The 26033-nt window shown below is 42.0% G+C and overlaps 2 protein-coding genes across 2 annotated transcripts; both read right to left on the reverse strand.

The window, feature by feature from the left end:
• Positions 1-6964: 6964 nt before the first annotated feature.
• On the reverse strand, positions 6965-7761 carry LOC307129735 (gamma-crystallin M2-like; the record flags this gene model as incomplete). Its single annotated transcript, XM_079822406.1, has 2 exons — positions 7519-7761; positions 6965-7237 (listed from the first exon to the last, which is right to left on the reverse strand). Exons 1-2 carry the CDS (start codon positions 7711-7713, stop codon positions 6965-6967), a joined length of 468 nt encoding a protein of 155 aa, XP_079678532.1. The 5' UTR covers positions 7714-7761.
• Positions 7762-18033: 10272 nt separating this feature from the next.
• LOC307129732 (gamma-crystallin M2-like) lies at positions 18034-18646 on the reverse strand (the record flags this gene model as incomplete). Its single annotated transcript, XM_079822403.1, has 2 exons — positions 18404-18646; positions 18034-18306 (listed from the first exon to the last, which is right to left on the reverse strand). The coding sequence occupies exons 1-2, from the start codon at positions 18596-18598 to the stop codon at positions 18034-18036; spliced, it is 468 nt and encodes a 155-aa protein (XP_079678529.1). The 5' UTR covers positions 18599-18646.
• Between the last annotated feature and the right edge of the window lie 7387 nt (positions 18647-26033).

Raw genomic sequence — 26033 nt, forward strand, 5'->3', positions numbered from 1 at the left:
GTCTCTTATTCACCACTATAGAGTATACCCAACTATGATGACTTCGGCTTCTGAGAAACCCGTAATAAGAAAAGGGTCAATTGTCTTTTAGTTGCTTTATTCTTATAGTTGTATTCTTATAGGTAGGAATGAATCAGCTGAGCGTCAACTGATGCGAGCTTGACTAACGTGACCTGACAAGCAAATAAGCGTGTTGATTGGTATTTGTGCAGACTGACCACAAGTAGGGTATAAGTAAACCTCATGATATCTTTTAAATGTGAAAGTAAAAAAAAATATAGATGAAAAGAACTTAACAATTATAGTTACATGTTTGCTAACAAAATAAACCAATTAAAAGCCATTTGTGTGGTGTGGCTTTTGTGTTCATGGTTAAGTGCTAGTCTAAAGGCCAATTTATACTTCTGCGTCGAGTGGCCGTCGTGAGCATTTATACTTCTGCGCTGTTGTCTGTGTCAATGTGCAATTACACATGCAGACGCTAGTAGGCAGTGTTGCTCGGGCATGTTGGTGTAATCAAGAGAACAGCCGAAGAAGAAGCAGCTTGTTGTGTAGAATCTATACATTCATGTCGGAATATCAGCAGCAGTGAGAGAGCGGCTTTTCTTGCAGCTTGAGTTGTTGTATCGAATACAAATTAAGCATCTCTAGTTGATTAGTAAAGTTAAATAAGGCGATGTGGCGCTGGAATGTGTTTGTGAAATCATGCAGAGCTCGTGGCCGCTGTTTTCAGCAGCGGTGGCTCGAGCAATCGATTGCTGTTGCGGAGACTTCATTCACAAAATATACCCTAATGTGTCCCTGTTCTTGATATACAATTACTGATTAACATCTTTGGTTTTAATGAGAAAATAAATAAACAATACTCAGCGGATCTATGTATTTATTTACTACCATAAAGAATCGCTGGACTGCAAAATATTGTGTTATAGCAGACGTAAGGAACTATCATCCAATTTCTGGACACACACACACACACTCCTTTCGCAGATTTTTTATTTATTTATTGACCTGAGGGAAGGGTTCTGTCAGACCAATCACAGCGCTTGCGGTCCGCGTAGAATTGACGCGGTCACATTTTTGGAGAGGTGCGCTTCAGGGTACGGCGTAGGGTACTGCATATCCAACGCGTCTATGCGTAGGGTACGCCGTACCCTCTGCGTGCACTCGACGCAGAAGTATAAATTGGCCTTAATTTCAACATGCAGTTTATAGGAGACGTTTACTTTGGTCTTTAATTAACATTAACATTAATTTGTGTGCAGCCTACATTACAATAACTGTCCTGGTTGTAGTGTAGCCTTAATGCAATAGGTCAAATTGTTGTTGTTTTGAGCAAATTAATTGCATTCCTGCTGAAAACAAGCGTTCTAGTGCGAAAATGTTGCCTATAAATAGTGTTGCGCACCTTCTTATCAAACCCGCCATAGTAATGATCAACCTCTCCTCCATTTTGCTTGGGAACTAATGTGGTCGGAACCAAAGTTTACAGAACTGTGTTCTCTGGAATCCTCTCAAGCTGAGGACTTCTACATTCCTTTTGGTTGCCGCCAAACCGCGTCGTAGCTCATTACCATAAAGTCATAAATTCAAGCGCCATCTTTCTTTTTCTAGCTCATCGAATAGAATGCATAAGATTGTGGGATATCAAAAGAGGTGAAGGATACATCTAAGCTGCCTTCAAAAATCAATCAGATGAAGGTATCTCTGGAGACAGGAAGTGAAGCTAACATTGGATTTGGACATTGTGCTTTGATGCTTTCCTACCTTGAAATGTTTCCTCCGTAGGCAAGATTTTCCAGTTTTCGGACACACCCAGAGATTGTCTTATTATAGGGAGATGAGAGGGTCTGTTTATCTTACCATTGGAGAAAACATAACGGCTAACTTGGAACGTTTATTATCCCCTGCGAAAATGGGTGCGACGTGAGTGAAGATTTGGGAAAAGAAACGAGATGTCCATGTCCATTGGGATAAAATGGACTAGGCCTATTGTTAAAATTCATGGAAAATCGGGTGACCAGATCACAAAACAGAATAAAAAAGCTGACAAATCTTAAATTGGGCTCAGCCTACCTCTCTCATTCGGCATGAATCCATAGCCTATGTTTTCATGGCTGTGATGTAACATTTTACTGCTAATTTATTTCCTTTGTAGGCTAAAAAAAGCTTTGTGCTTCACTCCTGTGGTAATATTCACGTGAAACAGCATTCACATACAAAACACTGGGTTAGTAAAATAACTAAATGATTTAAGTTGAACACCCCCCCTCCCCCCCAACAACAATATAATCGACCATTGCGATGTTTTACTGTAAACATCGTCAACTGCCAATTTAGGAGACATCGCCCCAACCCTATGAGCCACCTCAGCCTATCGTGTAATGGCAGTGACATCAGTGCCCACCGTTCAAAGCTTTATGACAGTAAATTACAGTTTACGTTAATCAGTTTCTTGTGGATTAGCACATTGGTCTCGTGAATAAATGTTATATATTTGCCGTTATATCGCTATTAAAGGTACAGTAGGACTGCATTGTTTGTGGAATGTGCTATACTGTGGAAAATAGAGCACAAATATCTCTATAAGCTGCAAAGTACTAGCCACTGCAGGGCACATAAAACTACATTTAAAAGTACACTAAAACTTAATTATATTTTAATACATATTTAATTCATTAAAATGCTATGTATTTTTTTTTTTACCATAATTTATTAAAAAATTGTTATCATAATCATTAAGCACACAGCAGTCATACATCATTACAATACAAGAATAACCTGGCAGCGATAGAAAGAACACTCTTTATTCATTAAAATGCATAATATCAGCATCATATGCATACATGCAGTTATAATAGTCATTACAATTCAAGTCATATCATAAAACCTGAAAGCCAAAGAAAGAAAACATCTACTTTTTTTACTTTCTTTAGACAATATACAATATCACTCAATATTACTAATGCCATAAATGAGTCCTACTTCTCGCCACGACATTCCCTTCTCTGCCTTCTCTTATAAAATAACCTTTTTAATGTAGTAAAATCTACATATCGTTCCCAACAAAAGTATTGTTAAGCGTAAAACACGTTGAAGTTTAGTTGACAGGCAGTCGATTCACTAAACGATAAGCTATTTCCTCACAAAGGCGGTTTATTCAGTGTAGTGAAGCCTCTTCTCCATTGACATCCATTCCAAAAAATCCATTCCCTGTGTACAGACACAGCCTCAGCGTTAATCTTTTTTGGCTAACACCGTGGCCGCGTCCGAAACCTGGAAAATACTGCCTTCAGAGGACACATTTCAAGGTAGGAAGGCATCAAGGAACGTCCGAATCTAATGTTAGCTTCACTTCCTGTCTCCTGAGATACCTTCATCTGATCGATTTTTGAAGGCAGCATATATGTATCCTTCACTGCCTTTGATATCCCACAATCCTGTGCATTCCATTCTGTGACAGTTGAGCTGGGGAAAAAATTATGCCGTCCGAAAGTTGCGTTTGCTAAGAAGTCTGTATGAAATTAGTTTTGTGAGGTGCCTTCATGCACAAACGCTGCCTTACAAGCCATTGTCTGATAAGGCAGCAAGGCAACGAGTCAGCTGCCTAGGTTTTCGGACGTAGCCCGTGTCCTAACTACACACGACGCCGCGATACGCGATAAAAGGTATCTTCTTCATGTTAATTTGAGTTTTTGTCCTAACGGCTGGAACACCAGCACAAAACATGGCAATGATAAGCTCAGATAATGTTTATGTGCTTTATTTAATCTGTGCTCTTTATTTAAAGTGTGTAATGTGACATTGAATATCAAAGCTTTATAACATCGTCATAATAAAAGCAACAATGGATAATTCAACTCAGATATCGAAAAAGAACGTTCAAACTGTGAACAAACAAGTATATTCTATGACAATGATTGTTTTAGTAACTCAGTATGTATTTTTTAGTAATGTTTAAATGGTGCAATATTTGTGAATTTGATTATGTACTTATCCATTTCCTTGCGAGTGCCATCAAGGTTAATTTCTGGTGCCATAGCCTACACTTGTCGCGAGAGTCCTGTTCTGATTGGCTGTGGTTTTTGATTGATTTTGTCGCATCTCGTTGTCGCATTGCGTCTAGTTAGGACACGGTGTAAAGGTTGCAGGCTTGCCTTCTAGTGGCTTTGGACTTGAGAGAATCGAACCGTTAAAAATCCCAGAAGACGCAGCGGGCGGTCAATGTACAGAAGCTTGTAGGCTTTAAAGATCTTGTTCTCTCACTTGAGAGATTCCCATTGCAAGCTTGCAAATATGCCACGGCACGTGAAAGCAAACATTCATCCGTTTGTTTTGCTTAAAGGTCCCATGGCATGGCATTTTTCTATTATTTTATAATGTTTCCTGAGGTTTACTTATATTGTTAGTATGATTTTTACATCATAAAATGTCATAATTTAGAAATAAAAGGCATTTTTTCTATATTGATGTTTGCCCTGTGGCTGAATGCCCTGTTTCAAGGGGCGTGTCTGCTGTGAGACTTCAGTAAAAACGCCCACTGTTGTGATTGGCTGACATCTTTGCATTTGAAATGAGTATCAGATCTTGTAGCGGAGGGGGCGTGGTTTAATGAGGTCTACTAGCAGGCACGAGCTGCTGCCAGAGAGACGGATGGACCTGAGTTCACTTCTCATCAGTTCTCTCAGAACGTCTCAGTTCAGTGAACTGTTGTAGTTACTAGCATATACTTCAGGTTATTCGTTTATTTCTAGTCGGAGGGGCTGTCTGTCACTCATGTCAGAAAGTTAGTAACTTTAGTAAATTATGGATCAGCGCTGACTCGAGACGTGAACCGTTTCGAACGATTCAGTCCGATTTGGTGAACTGGTTCGACCGTTTCACTAAAAAGAAACGGTTCAAAATAATGATTCGTTCGCGAACCGGACATCACGGACCAGAGACAGAGCGATTGCTAACAAACAAAGTTATATTGTACAGAGTTGTGAGAGCGCTGTCAGCGCAAGTTTATTGTGTTTGTATCTGAGAGTTCTGAATAAACACGAGTCCCAGTCACGCCGAGTCCGTCTTCATCCTTATTCTGCCAACTTTGTAACATGTAATGTACCATTACAGCTGTCAAGATGAACGAGTTATAAGTAAGTGTTGATTATAGCATTATTTTTTGATATTTTCCTATCATATGAAAAGCGTCAGTGACGCGCATTGAGTACACAGCGCAAACAAAGACACAACAGCAGTAATCGAATGTAATCCAGTTTATTGTGGTGATAGCTGGCTAGCCGAGCCCTGAGACCCTCACGCTTACCCCCCTTCTGCTTAAACTCGCGCCGCATAAGGCGCCTCCGCTGTGGGCCAGATGCAGTACTGGGGGTCGGTGATGTTGAAGGCCGACCGGCAGGTGCAGCCCGAACTTCGGCGTGCGTGAGGTTTATCTCTAAAGATGTTGCTCTGCCGATGTTGAGCAGAAACTCACGACTGTATGCACATTTTAGAACAGATAGACGCGACGAGGACGTACAAAAACACTCACTCACAAGATAGAAAACACGAAAACACTGTTCTGTCGGGAGAGAGAGAGAGAAGCCGCAGCGTGTGCACGAATAATAAAGTTCTGTGTGCACTTGAATAATTAGCTACACATCAGAAATCACTGATCACAGATCAGAAGGAACTGAGAAAAGACTTCTGTTTTCATTTGTACATCCAAACATTGAGAAACTGCTAGCATTCACTTGTTCACAAGCCATGATCTCTCGAGGACAAATATAGTGCTCGCATGGGCATGCCAAATTCTCTGGGTGGAGGAAAGGGAGGTAACCATTCCTGTTATTACGTCATAACAGGAAAATTCCAGATCAGCTGGTCTGGGCTGTCATTTTCTCAAAGGCAGAGAAAGACAGCCAGAACTCGGTTTACACCGATCAAAATTTCTAGCCACTTGGGGACAATATTCAGGTTAGGGGAACTCATATTAATGTTGAAAACCCTCATAAAAGAAAAAAATCATGCCATGGGACCTTTAATTTTAATAAAGTGATAAAGACCTGTAGAAAGCCTGCAGTATTTTTTTTGGCATATTAAAAATAATCTTAACATTGACAAAGCATAGGTAACATTAAACGTACATACTAATTTTCACAAATACACTCTGTAAAATAAAATGATATAAAGTATAAAATAAATGTTTTAATAGGTTGTGATACGTGTTTGTGATGTTATGTTGTATTTATTGTGCATTAGCCACTAATTATAATATGCTGGGGGATGGTCAACTGATAAGTAACAAAGATCACAGCACATCTCAAATGTCACATGGATGCGTTCTCTGCCCTCACGTCCTTACGAGTTCGTTCTTTCAAGGTAGCCTGGCAAGACCTGTCTCCAAGTGAACGCAAGTCCATTTTTTGCGTTCTTGGAATTGAGAAACAGTCACACACACACTCACACACGTCACACACACGCCAAGTACTGTATGTTAGCATCGCTAAACTTCACTGACGGACAAATTAGCTTGATCAAAAACATCCATGATCTTATTTTTCCTTCAGATAACAAGTCAAGAGAGTGAACAACGCAAATCAAGAGAGGAATTTTATTTCACTATTTAAAATAGCCTGTTGGGCAGGGCTATTTCTGATCAATTCTAATAAAACATAAGCATTTGTAATTTTACCGGCTATGAGGAACAAGCTATTTTAATTCAGTCTGTGTATAGTTTCATAGTTTCAGAACAGGGTTTCATGTTTGACTGGAACTTGTCATTTGAAAGCCTGCATCCCTCATATTTACAGTACATAGGTTAGATTTTACTATATTATAACACAATCCAATAATTTCTTTACAGTTCTGTTTAATTTATGAGGTATTGTTTGTAGGCTACTAATGCAAATATTATTGACATCAATGATTGTCAAGACAGAATGTGTAGTGTTGGACAGAAAATATTTTATTAATATAAAACCTAGTACCAGGAGTCCATGATACGCCTCATGCTCATGAATCTCATGCCACCCATATTGCTGAAGCTCCTGTACTCTCCAGGCCTGAAGTACGACATCCTGCCTCTGTAGTTGGGCTGCTCATACATGAGCCAGTGGCCGTCCATCACATGACAGGACTGGCAGTGAGACATGCGGTAACGGTCCATGGTGCTTTCACAGTCATCCATCATCTCGTACATCTGGCCCATAAAGTTATCTCTCTCGTAGATCCTCATTCTGTAGGATCCTTTGTACTGTAGTGGAAGAGAAGTCCATTATTTACAAGTTTAGCCGGTAGAAACAACATCTAATGTAAACCAATAACAAGAACTATGTAGTTCTGCCTCATAATTCACTATTCTGAAAGGAAGTTAATAGATTTTAGTGTGCCCTCTATGTCCTACAAATTTAAATCAGGTTTCTGCTTTATGATTCTAGATAAATATAAATGAAATGTTTCATTAAGAAATGTTCTAAATGAAAGGATGTAGCTTTGGGTGTATATATAACAAAACAATACATTCATGGAACTCACCATGGGGATCATACGGCAGGACCTGATGCAGTTGCTCATTCCAAACATAGACATGTAATCAGCGTACTCGCCCCTTTTAAAGAAATACTGATTTCCCATGTAGTTGGGATTATCATACATCATCCAGCATCCGCTGTGCACTCTGCAAGAGTGACAACGGCTCATGTAGGAGGAGAAGTCACCACAGTCACTCATACACTCATAAGAGCGACCCTGGAAGTTCCTGTCCTCGTAAAAAGTGACCTGAAAACACAATGTTCATCTTTTATGAGTTTTCACTTTATATAACTTTACATCAAATAAATTTTAGTCAAACTGTATGGAATGGGTGCTGGAATGAAGTTTACCTTGCCCATCATGGTTGCGGTGGCTGATCCTCAGTAGTTCCACAAAGGAGAAGCTGAAGCTGATTCTGCTTGTTGACTGACTGCTGTCACCTGTGCTTTTATACTAGACCAAGACTAAAGACTACACAGCACCTATTGTTAGTCAGTTCCTGACTGTGCAAGTTGGAATAGAGGCCATTCTAGCTAAAGCTTGGTATGTAGATCTTAGTGTTCACATTGTTAGGTCTGTATAATTTCTGAAGTTTATGTTGTTAAAATAAAATAATATAAAATGCTAAAGAGCTTTTATTCTTACAAATAGTTTGTTCCAGATTGTTGCATAGATTTAGTTTTTAGAATATAAAACCACTAAACATTAAAAAACAAAATACTAAAGGGCTTTCATTATTACAGATTGTTTGTCGTTTCAGATTCCCACATTCTGGTTATTTGATTTGGTTTGTTTTTGGTTTTCATTGGTGTTCATTTCAAATGATGCTTATAGGTCCTTCCATTTGATTACACTCTTTATGTGAAATATTGGGGATGGAGGACACAATGTGGGAAATTCTGGGTGTATTATACAGTTGTGCAATCTAATTGTGGGGCCTAATTGTAGGATAACTAGTCTGATGCATATTGTATATAAAACCAGGAAGCACTTTATTGATCTGGAAAGCTCTCAGCTAATTGTCTGGTTTTACACAATGTCTGTGAGAGAGAGAACAGAAATTAGAAATTTGCCTTAAAATCGAGTGATTCAATAAATGTACAATAAATGCTTTTGAAGATTGTTTAAATAATTCTTTATTCACACTATTATTCACAATCTATTATTATGGTACAGTAAGTATGGTATGGTCTATTATTAAGGTATGCATTCCTTATATTATGAAAGGATGAATTGTTATCTTACTATAGTATAAGAGAACACAATAATTTATTACTTTTTACAATTCTCAACACTCTGTAGGCTACTAATGCAAATACTATAGACATCAATGATTGTCAAGACAGAATGTATAGTGTTGTAGAGAAAATATTTTATTAACATAAAACTTAGTACCAGGAGTCCAGAATACGCCTCATGATCATGAATCTCATGCCACCCATATTGCTGAAGCTCCTGTACTCTCCAGGCCTGAAATACCACATCCTGCCTCTGTAGTGGGGCTGCTCATACATGAGCCAGTGGCCGTCCATCACATGACAGGACTGGCAGTGAGACATGCGGTAATGGTCCATGGTGCTTTCACAGTCATCCATCATCTCGTACATCTGGCCCATAAAGTTATCTCTCTTGTAGATCCTCATTCTGTAGGATCCTCTGTACTGTAGTGGAAGAGAAGTCCATTATTTACAAGTTTAGCCGGTAGAAACAACATCTAATGTAAACCAATAACAAGAACGGTAATTAAATATACTCAACCCTTTGAAAAAAAGTTTGAAAATTACTCCATTTGTTCATACTGCTGGTGACCCATAGATAATGGTTGAAATGTATACGTATAAAATAACTTCAGTCTTTTCTGCCGCACAGTCATTTTAATATTTATGTTACAAGTGTTCAAAGTATCACAGAATTACTAGAATAAAAAATTTGAGTTTGTATATATGAGAGTAAATACTGAGTAATACTGTAAAAATAATCAAAATCACCTATTTAAAAAAAAAATTCTAACAAAGATTGTATTACATAACTAGATATTCCACTCCTAGAAACCTACAAGTTTGTCAGCAATAAGTATGGGAGAAAAAAAATATTCTCCAATGCATCACAATTCTTTAACAATTATGAAAACTTCAGTTCCCCTTCATGGGAACTCGAGCTGCGTCACCGCTTTGGGAACGCCTCTGCGTGATTGCGTCGTGAAGCACGTATGTCATCAGTCCAATAGAGAGACGGAACGTCATAGACGGGTGACGTCATCGACCAGAAAGTATAAAGCACGTGTCTTTTGTCAAATTGTCAGCTCTGTGTTTGTGTCTGAGTTCAGACTTTCTTATTTTCTCTCAAAGTACATACAAACTGACATTTAGAGAGAAATGGCGAGCGAACAACAGTACACTAGGTGTGTTCCTCCCTGCTCACGTTACATCATGAGCGGGGATACACATCTAATGTGTGTTGTTTGTCTGGGTGAGCAGCACGTGCAGTCGGCACTCAAGGGTGTTGTGAGGAGCTGCCTTTGCGTGTGCTGGGTTCCCGCCGGGCGCTCTTCGAGGAGGGCGTCCCGGTTCGCGCTCCCCGCCGAGGCACAGCGGCAGCTCTTGATGTGGGGTTCGCAAATGGTTCTGTCGGGTGGGTTTGAGACGGGCAACGCCCTATCTCAGCCTTCTCCCGTCAGATCCGCGGCCACTTCTCTGGGTTCGGGAGCCCTCGCTGCGGTTTCTCCCACCCAGGGGGCGGCCTCAGTGCTGCAGTTATTTTCCTCCGACGAGGTTGAAGACTCGCCACTTCAAACCCCCGCGAGTGAGGAGCTTGTGGAGGTTCTGAGCATGATAAAGCAAGCTCGAAAGCAGGCTCGATGAGCGCTTTCCTGCCAGCCCGCTCTGCTCAGCCTCCACGGCGGAGCCTTCCGTTCTTCAATGATCTCCACACCGAGGTGTCGAGATCGTGGAGGCGGCCAATGTCAGCGAGAGTTTTCAGTCCCCATACATCAGTGTATAGTAACATCGGGGGGCTGAAAAGACATGGGTATGGTTCGGTGCCGAGGGTGGAAGAGACGCTTGCGAGCCATCTCTCTCCCTTTAAGGCTCCGTCGTTACCCACTAAGCCGCTTAGAGCCACCTCGGCATTAGTGGGTAAATCTTACTCGGCAGCAGGTCAGGCCGCCGCATGTCTGCATACTATGGCTATATTGCAGGCATATCAAGCTCACCAGCTGAGGGACCTGGGGGAAAGCAATGAGATCGGGGCTGATGTTATTAGTGAGCTCCGATCCTCGGCAGATTTAGCCCTCTGTGCCACCAAGGAGACGGCCAGATGTATTGGTCGTTCTATGGCAGCCCTGGTGGTCACGGAGAGACATCTTTGGCTAAATCTGACCGAGATAAAGGAGAAAGACAAGAGTTTTCTGCTTGATGCGCCGGTTCTCCTGAGGGCCTGTTCGGTGACTCCGTTACTACGGTTACCGACAGGTTCTAGGAGGCAAAGAAACAGGCAGCGGCGCTCAAGCAGTTTCTCCCCCGCAAACCCCAGGGCTCGTCTGCTGCTGTGAGAGAGCAGCAGGCACCGAGTGCAAGCTCCTCCCATCGTGCGCAGCAAAAGAAGACTGGTACCCTTAGTAGATTTTGTGTCAGAGTGGGAGAATCTGCCAAATATATCTCGTTGGGTCCTGCGGTTCATAAGAATTGGGTACGCCATTCAGTTCAGATGTCGTCCTCCCAGTTTCAACGGGGTTCTACCCACAGTGGTGGGCCCCGAGCAGGCTCTGGTTATGTCTCAAGAAGTACAGACTCTGCTGCAGAAGGGGGCTGTAGAAAAGGTTTCCCCGCCAGACAGGGAGTCAGGCTTTTACAGCTGGTACTGCATAGTGCCAAAGAAGGATGGAGGGCTGCGCCCTATCTTGGATCTTCGCGTCCTGAACCGGGACGTAGCGAAGCTCAAGTTCAGGATGCTCAAACTCAAACAGATCGTGTCTCAGATCAGGTCCGAGGACTGGTTTGTCACGATAGATCTCAAAGATGCGTATTTCCATGTCTCCATCCTTCCGCAGCACAGGAAGTACCTGAGGTTCACTTTCAAGGGAGAAGCATATCAATATCGGGTGCTTCCCTTCGGTCTAGCCCTTTCACCCTGCATGTTCACGAAGTGTGTGGACGCTGCGTTAGTCCCCTTGCGTATGCAGGGGATTCGCATTCTCAATTACATCGACGACTGGCTGATCCTAGCACGGTCAGCTCGTCTCGCGGCTCAACATCGAGATGTTGTGCTCGCTAGGCTTGCTACGATAGTCGGTGTTGCCGGTGTTACCGGTGTCCAGACTCAACACCGGTTACATCACTTGCCCACCGTGGCACCGCCCACCGTCTTTTTGATTTTTTTTATAGTAATAAAATAATTTAGTTCAGTTAGAGAACAGACAATACAAATAAAAACTCAACTGTGTCTGCTTAATAAAGCAGGATCCGACCGTGAGTCTCGGCAGCGGCAGGAGTCATTCATCAGATTTAAGAGTGAGGAGCTGACAGAGATGATCGTGGAAGATCTGGTTTCAAAGCGAAACGTAAAAGCGCCTATTTAAGGGAGTTTGTCATTTGTTTTGTTGTTGTGTTTTTCATTAAAAATAATAGGCTAATGAACCCACAATTCAAGCAACCCGCAGCCGAATTGGCGCTAATTCAAACCGATAGTAAAATGTGCACGGCCGCACAGAGCGCGCATTGTTTACTTTCGCCTGGCTCCACAGTGCGAGCCTCCGCGCTACCCTGACTGCACGCATTTATTTTTGCCGCGCGCACCGAGTATAAACAAGGCTTTACGGACAAACTGTTATTCATTCATGGCGTGCATCTCAATCATAGACTGATCAATGCTTGATCAGTGCCCTGACTACTGAACTAGGGAACTGATTGAGACGCACCCATGGCCTCACAGAGCGCGCATTTACAGACGAGCTGTCATTCACGGTGTGTGCGCACTGGCGCGTTTTCAGTTCAGAGCGGTCGTGTGCATGTTACTTTCGGTTAGATAGAATTAGTGATTTAAAAGCCTCCGCCGGTGATACCGGTATTACCGGTGTTGTCACACATCAATTAACCGGTGGGGAAATTTCCTCACCGTCACATCCCTAGTGCTCGCACACATGAGGAGGTTAGGGCTGAGGCTCAACTCCAAGAAGAGCGTTCTTTCTCCGGTCCAGAGAATAACGTATCTGGGCGTGAGTTGGGATTCGGTCTCTATGCGGGCCCGCTTATCAGAGCCTCGCATAGGGTCGATCCGCTCAGCCATGAGAAGGGTGAAGCTAGACCAGTCACTTACTGTAAAGCAGTTTCAGAGACTGTTAGGTCTCATGGCAGCAGCGTCCAATATCATTCCATGCGGCCTGTTGTACATGAGACTGTTACAGTGGTGGCTCAAAACCAGAGGTTTTTCCCCGAGGGGAAATCCCTTTCGGGTGATCAAGGTTTTGCGGCGATGTCTCCGCTCCTTGGTCATGTGGAAGGATCCTTGGTTTCTGGCCCAAGGCCCGTTACTGGGGGCACCGTGCCAGCGGGTATCTCTGAGCACGGATGCCTCCCTTACGGGCTGGGGGGCAACCATGAGTGGTCGCCCGGCCCAGGGCTTATGGCAGGAACACCATCATTCGTGGCACATAAATTGTCTAGAAATGCTGGCAGTGTTTCAGGCTCTGAAGCACTTCCTGCCGTATCTAAGGGGCCATCATGTACTTGTTCACACAGACAGCACATCTGTGGTCTCTTATATCAACCATCAGGGGGGTCTGAGGTCTCGTCAGTTATACAAGCTGGCGCGCCTTATTCTCCTCTGGTCCCAGGGGAAACTACTCTCAGTGAGGGCTATGTACATTCCTGGGCGGTTGAATGTGGAAGCAGACATCCTGTCGAGACAGGGGCCGAGGCCCGGGGAATGGAGACTTCACACCGAGGTGGTGGAGCTCCTTTGGGAGAAGTTCGGCAGGGCCCAAGTGGACCTGTTTGTGACTCACAAGAACACCCATTGTCATCTGTGGTTCTCCTTAACACCTCCAGCTCCTCTCGGACTGGACGCAATGGTGCAGGAGTGGCCGAGGCTGCCCCTGTACACTTTTCCCCCGATCGTTCTGCTTCCGGGAGTTCTAGAGAGAGTGCGCCGGGACGGGCAGAGTTTGGGCCGAGTTTGGTTCTCGGACATTTGTCTCTCCTCGACGGCTCTCCCCTGGAGATTCCGCTCAGGGAGGACCTTCTCTCAGGCGGGCGGTGTCTTCGTAAACCCTCGCCCAGAGTTGTGGAAACTGCGCTTGGCCTCTGAGGGGGCCCAGCTCATAAGTTCTGGTCTCTCAGCTGAGGTTGTGGAGACCATTCTACACTCTAGAGCTCCCTCCACAAGGAAGTTGTACGTTTTGAAGTGGAGACTCTTCACCGTATGGTGTAGCGAGCACCTGTGGGATCCAGTTAACTGCCCTGCGAGTGCGGTGCTGGAGTTCCTTCAGGAGAGATTCTCCGCTGGGTTAGCTCCCTCCACACTAAAGGTGTATGTGGCGGCCTTAGCTGCTTACCACACTCCTTTGGGTGGTGTTTCTTTGGGGCGACACCCTTTAGTAACTCATTTCCTCCGTGGAACCTTGAGGTTAAGACCTGTTGTGCGCACCAGGGTGCCGGCCTGGGATTTGGCCATTATCCTTCAAGGCCTTTCCAAGGCTCCCTTTGAGCCGCTCGAGAAAGTTTCCGAGAAATTTCTTACTGTAAAGACTATTTTTCTGCTTGCTATTTCTTCTTTGAAGAGAATTGGAGATTTACCAGCCCTTTCGGTGGCACCCTCGTGCTTGGAATTTGCTCCCGGTATAGCCAGGACCTTGCTCCTAGGCCGGGTTGTTCCCAAGGTTCCCACTAATCCAGTGAAACCTATTGTACTTCAGGCTTTTTGTCCTCCGCCCCTTTGTGACGTCAGACCAGGAAAGACTTAATCTGCTTTGCCCTGTTCGTGCACTAGATTATTATGTCCACAGAGCTGCCCTGTGGGGGCGATCTGAACAGTTGTTTGTGTGTTACGGGTCACCCTTGAGAGGGGAACCGGTTTCTAAGCAGAGGATGAGCAAGTGGGTGGTCGAGGCCATTTCACTTGCTTATGTGGCGGCCGGGCAGCCTTCTCCTTTGGCTGTCTGGGGCCACTCAACTAGGAGTATGGTGGCCTCTCAGGCTCTTTTGGCAGGTGCCTCCCTGCAGGATGTTTGTGATGCGGCAGGATGGTCCTCACCGCTCACATTCCTCAGGTTCTATGAACTGGTCATCTACACTACTCCGGGGGTTCGGGTGAACGCTTCCTAATTGCACAGGCGGGCATCCAGCTCCTATGGGGGCGTGGTTAGTCTCTTTCCCAAAGCGATGATGCAGCTTGAGTTCCCATGAAGGGGAACGTCTCGGTTACATCTGTAACCTTAGTTCCCTGAGTAGGGAACGAGATGCTGCGTCACCTGGCCATACTCCCTGCATGCCCGCGAGCGCTTTGCTTCATCCTTTTTCCAGAAGCTATGAGCGTGTGTTTCCGGGATGCTTTATACTTTCCGGTCGATGACGTCACCCGCCTATGACGTTCCGTCTCTCTATTGGACTGATGACATACGTGCTTCACGACGCAATCACGCAAAGCGGTGACGCAGCGTCTCGTTCCCTACTCAGGGAATTAAGGCTACAGACGTAACCGAGACGAATTGATTCTTAACAGTTTTCTCTGCATATGCGTGATGGAACTTGTGTGCCCGGCCTAGAGACAACCATTTTATTATTGCTGCCAATTACACACAAACACACACACACACCAAACCATTTGAACAAGTATATATAAATTTGAATAAGGTTTAATGGTTGAAGTTAAATGGAAGGCCAATTGCTTTATTGCACAGGATATGCACTGTGAGAAATGCTCACTTTGCTTGACTATGCAGATTCGCTGCCATTTCTGTGTTTTCTCTTTCAAATAGTCTACGAAGGCATAATTTATGCAGTTTGAATGCATTATAAATTTGGTGCACAAAACTCACTGATGAACGTGTTTTCAAATTTTCACATGCTCTTTGTATGTTAGTTTTGAAGGGTGTTCGCAGCATGCGGCTGTCTGTGACTTGGTGTAAGTGGTTATTTGCACTTGCATTTCCAAATGCTTTAATGATGCAAAATTAATGTAAACAGTTAGTATGTCAAGACAGACAGATCTGTGAATTAGTGTGAATGCAGTATATTAGACCTATTACTGTCTATGATATCATCAGTAATAATCAAACCACAATAATGCAGACAAAAAGAGAATTTAATAAATAATAATAACTAAGTAATTTAATCAATTAATCTGACACATAAATGTTATATTCTATGTGAGGGTGTCTAAAGATACCCACCCCTAGCCAGTAACTAATTTTCTTCCCTTCCAGGGCAAAAGCTAGTTGGTTAGAAATATATTTGCTCTGAAAGTCTTTCAAACACTGTATAACAAAGTAAATAGACAGCTGTGATAATACGATCATTATAAAAGTAAACATTTATTAAAATATATTTAAGGACCTGGATATCAGATATGTCTTAATCTAGAGAAAAGGGTAATTAATATTTTAACACATCAGTGTTCAAGTTATTTTTAATTTAATTTAAATGTTTATATTTTTTCCCAACAGTGATTCCTAAGCAGTGTTGTGGGTAACGCGTTACAAAGTAACGCGTTAGAGTACTCTAATTACTTTTTTCCTGAAATGTGTAACTTAACGCGTTAGTTTCGTGCGTAAGTAATCAGTAACTTCGTTATTTTTTAAAAAAAGTAATCCGTTATTTTAAGGAAAGGAAAATCCCGACTGCAGCCTGCTTTTTGTCAGACAGTAGGCCTAGGTCTACTGTGCCACCTGCGGATGTATCAGCGGAGCCGAAGCTCTGTGATCGTAAAGTCAATGGCTGTGATAGCCTACGTCTGTGCCCTGCGCCTGACCCTGTGTGTGTGTGGGGTTTTTTTTTTTTTCGAACTCCCGGCAAGATGGCAGAGAGGACAGCGTTTGGTTTATGGAAGTACGCACATTATTTTCAATTTGTCAACGAAAAAGAAAAGAACATAACGGTAAAATGCCCACTCTGCGTTGGTGAAAAGCCTGCTGAGGAGGACGACGGTGGTGCACCAGCTCCAAAGCAACAGCGTTTGAGTTTTAACTCTGCTAAAACAGTCCCCATCAGTGAGGTTCACAAACTTGTGGCCGGTTATGTAGTCGAGGAGATGCAAAAACACTGGATTTAAAAGACAGTCTCTCCCGGATGACATCTGGCCTGCCGCCTGCCTGATGTTATAGTTGAGGTAAAATTGTTTTTTCGTCTGTTTTTTGTTTTTGCTCATTTCTTACCAAGCTTTACTAAAATATTTTTAGGCGAAGGAGGTAACTTTACGTGACAAACTCAAAAAAATGAGAATTAACAAAGGCAATAGAAGGTCATCCATCCATTTTTCCCCAAAACGCTATAAATCCATCCTTTAAAAAAAATAATAATTATGGTTTTGTATTTTTTTTTTTAAGTATTTTGTCATTTATGAGGAAAAAACAATGTTACGTGACAGTTCTTCTCCATTACGGACGCGACCACCCTGAAAGCGCCGCGGCACTAAAGACTTTAAAACTTTCACAGAGACCTCAAAAAGAAAGCACAAAGCCTTTCTTTAAAACGAATTTCGTTTTGTATTAATTGTATCTTAATTTTAATCCATGTTTCATTAACTAATTTCCTGGATGGATTTAATAAATAAAAAGTAAATAGGCTATCTTGATTTTGTAGGCTATTTTTTTTAATTATAGCCTAAGTGAAAAATATTAGGCTGTGTATACCGACATGGATCAATTATTCATATTAAATTTCATCTGTCTTTTGTAGGCATTTGCTGACTGTCTTTCCTGTTATTGTTATCCTGCAGTGTTAATTTAGTCGGATGACTGACGTTATTCATTGTCGGGAGTCACGACTTCTAGGTGCATTTAAAGGGGCCGGGGGCTGTGTCTGTCATGTGTGAGCCGCTGCAAACGGCTTTTAATTTTTGGTAACGCATGAGTACTCTAACGCGTTACTTTTATGAATAGGTAACGCTGTATCATAACTGATTACTTTTAATTGATGGTAACGTTGTAACCTAACTAACTACTTTCCAAAGTAACTATACCCAACACTGTTCCTAAGTAATGTCTAGTCCACACTATACATATTTGCAAATAGATTTGGGAAGTTGTAAAGTAAAAATAAAACGACACATGTAGGCCTGCTAAACTAAACCTACATACTGCCTCATCTACTGTGATGTGTCATGTGATTTTCTTTAATATTGTGCAACACACACACTAAAAGAATCAGTCAGAGCATTTTAAAGTGATGAAAATTCTTAATTTTATATTTTTACTGAAAAACTTGTGAAGGTGTTTTTGTGGGGTCCTTAAGCAATATTAGTGCCATTAATGATTTTCAAGACAATGTTTAATGTTTTTGAGAAATTATTTTATTAATAGAAACACTAGTACCAAGAGTCCATGATACGCCTCATGCTCATGAATCTCATGCCACCCATATTGCTGAAGCTCCTGTACTCTCCAGGCCTGAAGTACGACATCCTGCCTCTGTAGTTGGGCTGCTCATACATGAGCCAGTGGCCGTCCATCACATGACAGGACTGGCAGTGAGACATGCGGTAACGGTCCATGGTGCTGTCACAGTCATCCATCATCTCGTACATCTGACCCATAAAGTTATCTCTCTCGTAGATCCTCATTCTGTAGGATCCTCTGTACTGTAGTGGAAGATAAGTCAGTTTGATTTAAGTTTAACAGCCACAAATTAAATTTTTTTAATAAAAACATAGATATATAAGCTTTAATTGAGCTCACCATGGGGATCATACGGCAGGACCTGATGCAGTTGCTCATTCCAAACATAGACATGTAATCAGCGTACTCGCCCCTTCTGAAGAAATACTGATTTCCCATGTAGTTGGGATTATCATACATCATCCAGCATCCGCTCTCCACTCTGCAAGAGTGACAGCGGCTCATGTAGGAGGAAAAATCACCACAGTCACTCATGCACTCATAAGAGCGACCCTGGAAGTTCCTGTCCTCGTAGAAAGTGACCTGAAAATTCAAAAGTTAAATTTTCAGTGATGTGATTTTTTTTTTCTACTTTTATTTTCATTTTAATTAAACTTTGAAAATGTTAGCAGGAATGAAGTTTACCTTGCCCATCATGGTTGCGGTGGCTGATCCTCAGTAGTTCCACAAAGGAGAAGCTGAAGCTGATTCTGCTTGTTGACTGACTGCTGTCACCTGTGCTTTTATACTAGACCAAGACTAAAGACTACACAGCACCTATTGTTAGTCAGTTCCTGACTGTGCAAGTTGGCATAGAGGCTGCTAGTAAGCATAGTATCTAGATCTTAGTTCTTAGTCATGATTTTCTTCTGAAGTTAATATTTGTTAAAATTAAAGACTTAAGCCTCACGATTGCAGATACAATAAGAATATATATATTTTATATTAATTTATTTATTTCCTAGAATAGAGAAATTAAAAGACTATGAAACGATAAAAAATGAAACATTAATGTTCAACGTTTTAGTTTTCCATATTCCCACCTTTCCCACATAGTTTTGGTTTGTTTTTGTTTTTTGATGGGTATGTATTTTGGAATGGTGTATAAGTTGTGTACTTTCTGATTTCCCAAGAGTTTTCTATGATTAGAAAAGCATGGCAACGTGACGTGGCGTACATACATACCAGTACATACACTATATTGCCAAAAGTTTTGGGACACCTGCCTTTACATGCACATAAACTTTAATGACATCCCATTCTTAATCTGTAGGGTTTAAACTGGAGTTGGCCCACCCTTTGCAGCTATAACATCTTCAACTTGGAAGCTTTAACTAGGATGGCTTTCCACAAGGTTTAGGAGTGTGTTTACGGGAATTTTTGACCATTCTCAGTGTTTTCCCTAGGTTTATAGCTTTGGGGGGGACTACTAGTGTCGCGGAGGCGGAGCTGGAGTGTTACGGATACGTGGTGTTTTGCTATAGACAATAAATAAATACATTTGGTAAATAAATATAAACAACATTTATTTATACATCACGCAACTATTTACAACACAAAAGAGGTTGGCTTTGCTTAAGTTGTTTCTCCGGATTTTGTTGCTTTTTAGAAAACCCCTAATTTTTGCCTGTTTAGGTTCGTCACGTTCTCCATTCCTCTTTGACATTTTTACCACTAAAGTTACTACACGCAAATCCGTGTTTTTTTTTTTGGGACTATATTTCAGGGCTCTATGCTAAGGATTTTTTTCTGGGGTTCAGATTTTTACTTGCCCTGCCAGAATTTTCACTGGCCCCACCACAAAAAAAACTGATAAATAAAATAAAATAGGCCTAGTATTGTTTTTGAGCCATGTAACCTTAATAAATAAGGTTATATCCTAACTCATATAATTTTTTTATATTGTTAAAGACAGTCAGTCATAAATAAGAACAAATAATCAAATTACGAGCAAAAGCACAAATAAATACAGCAGAACAAACATATACAAATAGGTCTAAACTAGATTGTCAGGTACAAAAATAGTAATCAAATGTAAAATATCACTGCATAGTCTGCATAAAATTATATGTCACTGCATATAAATATAGATTAACCCTTATTAAAAGTTATTCAGTTAAGAGCAGTGAGTGATTTTTTTTTTTTTGTCTTTTGTTATCTCGATATTTATATAGCCAATGACGATATTTTCCGGCTTTCCATGTGTTCTCTGTTATACGGTAGGGGGCGCTGTAGCGCATTTCCTGGACGAGAACAGAATCTCCTGATCATAACACAGCCGAAGAAGCGGCAACATGCGATATCATCATGTGTAAGCAGATGCATATGTAAAATAACGCGATCATCAACATTAAACAGCATATAAATTACAACTGCCTAATGTTATTGAATGAAATGTCAACCCAGGACGAGTTATAGGACTGTGAAGCTTTCGGGTGTAGATGGACTTATTGCACAGGTGGCAACCTATCATGGTACCCCACTTGAATTCACTGAGCTCCTGAGAGCGACCCATTCTTTCACAAATGTTTGTAGAAGCAGTCTGCATGCCTAGGTGCTTGATTTTATACACCTGTGGCCATGGAAGACTCGATATACAACATCTGTGTTTTGTTCATCGCTCTGACGTAACTTTAGGCTTTTACAGAAACGTGATTTTCTCAGCTTTATGCTCAATGTTGCTTTTTCATGAAACTTGCAAGTGTTGATAAAAAAAAAATGGATGAAGCTGGAATAAAACAGTGGGTCTGTTCTTTCTTTTGATATATTGCATGTTTAGATATTCATACACGATATTCTGTGGGCCATGAAACTTATGAAAATGACCATAAATGCTGGCGGTGACTGGCAAATTTCATGTTTACGTTCATTTAAAAGACCTAACCGACTATGTTTACGATGATACTCAACAAGACAGTCATTTTTATATAATTTTGTTTGAATATTCGCCTGATGTGAGACGCATGGCCGTGCTTATCTGTGCTGTTGCTGCGCTTCGAGTATCAAAGTGAGAGACACTTTCTCGTCTATGAGCGCTTGAAAATTTAAATTCAAATTCAAATTATCAGTTTCCGTGAAGATGCAGCACGCCCGAGTGTCTTTCACGCTGGGCGTGCTGGGCCGCCCCCCTAAAACAATGGTAGGGGAAACACTGATTCTTCTTGAAGCGCATTTGTGAGGTCAGGCACTGATGTTGGATGAGAAGTCCTGGCTCGCATTCTCTGCTCTAATTCATCCCTCAAGGTGTTCTATCTGGTTGAGGTCAAGACTCTGGGCAGGCCAGTCAAGTTCCTCCACACCAAACTCGCTCATCTTTGTCTTTATGGACCTTGCTTTGTGCACTGGTGCACAGTCATGTTAGAACAGGAAGGGGAAAAGTTGGGAGCATGAAATTGGTCTTGGTATGTTGAAGCATTAAGAGTTACTTTCACTGGAACTAAAGGGCCAAGTCCAACCCCTGAAAAACAACCCCACGCCATAATCCTCCCTCCAAAAAACTTTACACTTGGCACAATGAAGTCAGGCAAGTACTGTTCTCTTGGAAACCGGCAAACCCAGACTCGTCCATCGGATTGCCAGACAGAGAAGTGTGATTTGTCACTCCAGAGAACACGTCTCAACTGCTCTAGTGTCCAGTGCACTTGGTGATGATGAAGGGCTTAGATGCAGCTGCTCGGCCATGGAAACCCATTCCATGAAGCTCTCTATGCACTGTTCATGAGCTAATCTGAAGGCCACACAAAGTTTAGAGGTCTGTAGCTATTGACTATGCAGAAAGTTGGAGACTTCTGCGCACTGTGCGCTTCAGCATGCAGTGACCCCGCTCTGTGATTTTATGTGGCCTATCACTTTGTGGCTTAGTTGCTGTTGTTCCCAATTGCTTCCACTTTGTTATAATACCACTAACAGTTGACCATGAAATATTTAGTAGTGAGGAAATTTCACGAATGGACTTATTGCACAGGTGGCAACCTATCATGGTACCCCACTTGAATTCACTGAGCTCCTGAGAGCGACCCATTCTTTCACAAATGTTTGTAGAAGCAGTCTGCATGCCTAGGTGCTTGATTTTATACACCTGTGGCCATGGAAGTGAATTCAATGATTTAAAGGGGTTTTCCAATACTTTTGGCAATATAGTGTACCTTGAACAACATTGCTCCCAGTAATAGTGATGTTAGGAAAGACCCTGAAGCTTCTATTCCGAATTCCTCCTCTAAAAAAAGTTATTGTACCTCTTGTTCTCCGCTCTCTTCTCTAGAAACTCATCCCTAGTGAGAGCTCTGGGGTCTCATTTATAAAACTTTGCGTAGGATTTGCGTCAGAAGTGGTGTACGGATGAAAGATAGGACGTGCGTACGCACAGAAATATTCGGATTTATAAAACCATGCGCACGCACATCCTACGCAGTTTTCCCTTAATAAATCACAATCAATTCTAAATTTAGCGCAGCTTTTGCGGCTTCATGTCACGCCCATAGTTGCCCATAAATAGTCTGTGAAATGCCCACAAGTTAATATTCATCGATTGCAAAATCATTGCAAACACAGAGAGGAAATCAAAAAAACGTATTCTTCTTGCTGTCTGAAGATGCGTTCACTCCGAATCCTTACATTTGCCACATCTTCTAAGAGCGCAAGATCAGCCATTGTGCGTTACGCATTGATTACGTTGATTACGTAAGATTACGCATTGTGATGGGGCATTTTATTTCCATCCATATAATTGCATCTGACAAGCTACAGATGTCGGTTATAATCTGCGTGGAAATGGGATCTATCTATCTATCTATCTATCTATCTATCTATCTATCTATCTATCTATCTATCTATCTATCTATCTATCTATCTATCTATCTATCTATCTATCTATCTATCTATCTATCTATCTATCTATCTATCTATCTATCTATCTATCTATCTATCTATCTATCTATCTATCTCCCTAATTATCTATATATCTCCCTAATTATCTGTCTATCTAATTGCATCTATATCTGCTCCGCCAGACGGACACATTGACGAGAATATCAGTTTTGCACATTATTTCATTCTGTTTACCATATTATTTATGAGGATGAATTGCATAACATGCCAATATTATTGCAAAACATATTTCACTTTTCTTTTTGCAAATATATGTTAATTTGCATTTATGTTGTAATTTTCGTTTGATTTTGTTTGTTTTACACTGCAGATCGATCAAACGGGTGTTCGTGTAGGCTGTTAATTGTAAGACTTGCTTTGTGAAGTCTTCATTATTTATGAGAGGCAGTATTGCCATTTCTTTTACACAACGGTCTACAGTTTCACACACTTTCACGTGTTTTTTCCATCTGCCGACAGTGTCGCCATTTCTCATTTCACCCGTTTTTGTGCGAACGCCTGGGTCAGAGCTTGCGTGAAGGACCGCACATTTTCCCGTCAAGTTTGCTTTTTATAAATACCAATTATTGCGTAGAGAGCGGCGTACGCCTTCTTTTGTGCGTACGCAACGTTTATAAATAAGGCCCCAGGTGATTTAGGAGTGGCCTACACTTGGCGATGGATAAACTTGCCAAAGGTGACTGACTGTGTTCTTGCCTCTCTAAACCTGAACACCACCCTCTCAACAGCAGTGCCAAACAGTCCAGAGTGTGAGACAGAGGCATCCATGAGGACAGCTTTGTCACACTTCTTGATGTCAGACAAATTAAGCCACAGATGCCTCTCTGTCATCACCAGAGCAGCCATAGACTGACCAAGGAAGCAGGGCTGCCTGCCAGGTGGCACGAAGAACTAGATTCTATTGATCCAGGTATTTGAGCAGATCTGACTGTTAAGATTGCAGTATTGCCATAGTGTGCAAAGTTCCACCAGTCTGACCAGCCTCTGCATACACTTTGACTCTGCACACACTCTGCTCATCCTTTGATGAGGTTGTCCCTTAATTCTCTATATTCCTTTCCCCCTGAGGCATCATCCCATAACCCTCCATAACCCTAGCCCCTTTACGTTTGAATAATTCGAAGCTGAATCACGCGAGTAGATTATGGATGTCCCCATGAACCTGATCCCTCCGTGTGCAGATCTGGAAGAAGTAGAAGGCTCACCAGAGCTGTGCACTTATGACTCCGCAGATATCACTCGTCTAAGTTACAATCTACGGTCTTGTATTTTAGGCCGGACCATTCCAAACTCAGTTGGGCTTTGGCACGAGTCATAAGTTACACTAACTCTTCGTATTCAGTGCCCTGCTGCATGGAGCAGGAAACAGGTTTTCAATCTATTTCAAATGATACCACATCTAAATGATCAGTAATCGACAAGGAGTGAGTCCTTGCTCTCTGTGGAAGAAGCCTCTGAGTGGTCTTCCACTTCTGGCCTAAGGACAAACAATGGAGCTTGTGGGAGACGTTAGAAAAAAAAAACACACTCCTCAAACAGCTCTGTCTCGGCAGGTGTGGGACCACTGTTTGAACTGTCTGCTTGCCATTATTCTGATCTTACCTTCTCTTCCTTTAATACACATTGCTATCGCAGCATAATTTTATTCAGCCGTCTAGCCATTCTGGGGAAAACGGTTATGTCATCAGTTCATTTCAATTATCATACAGTGGCAGTGTGGGCTTTAGATCAGTAATTAGATCAGAAATTTAGTTTATATGGTTAATTTTTTTTTTTTATGATTAACATTTTATTGGTTTTTCAAAACATTGAAACACACACACATCCGTCAAAAAAAAAAAAAACACTACACATACAACAAAATAGAATAAAGGAAGACATAACATGACCATAGACATAAAAAAAAGAACCATGACAGTGATGCACAGAGCCCTTGAATTTACAACCTTTCCTATATGTAGGTACATAATTGTATCAAAAAGTGTCCGTCAATCCTGTTTTCTAGTTAAATGCTATGTTTATGAGCCAGAACGCCATTAAACACCCAAAATGTACGAATGATACTTCCCCCATTTCAAGTTATACTCCTCCACTTTATCAAGCAGCCTGTAGGACAGTTGCTCTAGGGCAGCCAGCTAACCCAGAGCAACGAACCACAAATTCAGTGCAGGTACAGAGGGGGCTTTCCATTCTTTGACCAGAAGTTTCAGGCCTAACATAAGGACAGTCTGGGTCCAGTTAGAGAGTGTAGGGGTCAGATCACTTAATGCGGAGGGGTCCCCCAAAATAAACAAACTAGGGGTGAACGGGATATTCTGGTCGACAATTTTCTCTACGACTAGATGTAGGGAAGACCAAAAAGTCAGAATTTTTGGGCAACTCCAGAGCATGTGTACTAGGGTACCATTTTTGTCCCGACACCTCCAACAATCCGAATTATCAACCAAACCAACCTTATGCAGCCTGGATGGTGTCCAATAGAATCTATTCAGTATTTTAAATTGGATAAGTCGCGTTCGCAGTTCTCTTGAGATTTTTTTCCCATTTCTAAGAATTCTGCCCCATTCTGCATCTGTGAATGACACCTTTAGGTTAGTTTCCCATGTCATTTTAAAGGGGTGGTAAACCGCGATTTCACTATTCTAACTTTAGCTAGCGTGTAATGTTTGTGGCAAAAAAGGACGGAGGCTTGCGGCTATGTATCGATTATCGTTCACTCAATAAAATCACCGTCAAGTTTCGATATCCCCTTCCTCTTGTCCCAGCGGCCCTGGAACATCTCCGTGGTGCCACTGTGTTTACCTAGCTGGACCTCCGCAGTGCGTACAACCTCATCCGGATACGTGAGGGGGACGAGTGGAAGACTCCCTTTATTACCCCTACTGGACACTATGAGTATCTCGTCATGCCGTATGGATTGGTAAACGCCCCCTCCGTATTCCAGGATTTTATCTATGAGGTGCTCCGGGAGTTTCTCCATCGATTCGTCCTAGTCTACATCAACGACATTCTCATATACTTCCGGAGCCAGGCCAAACATCGC

Source organism: Gobio gobio, assembly GCF_949357685.1.
Source record: "Gobio gobio genome assembly, chromosome: 7".
Classification (NCBI taxonomy): Eukaryota; Metazoa; Chordata; class Actinopteri; order Cypriniformes; family Gobionidae; genus Gobio; species Gobio gobio.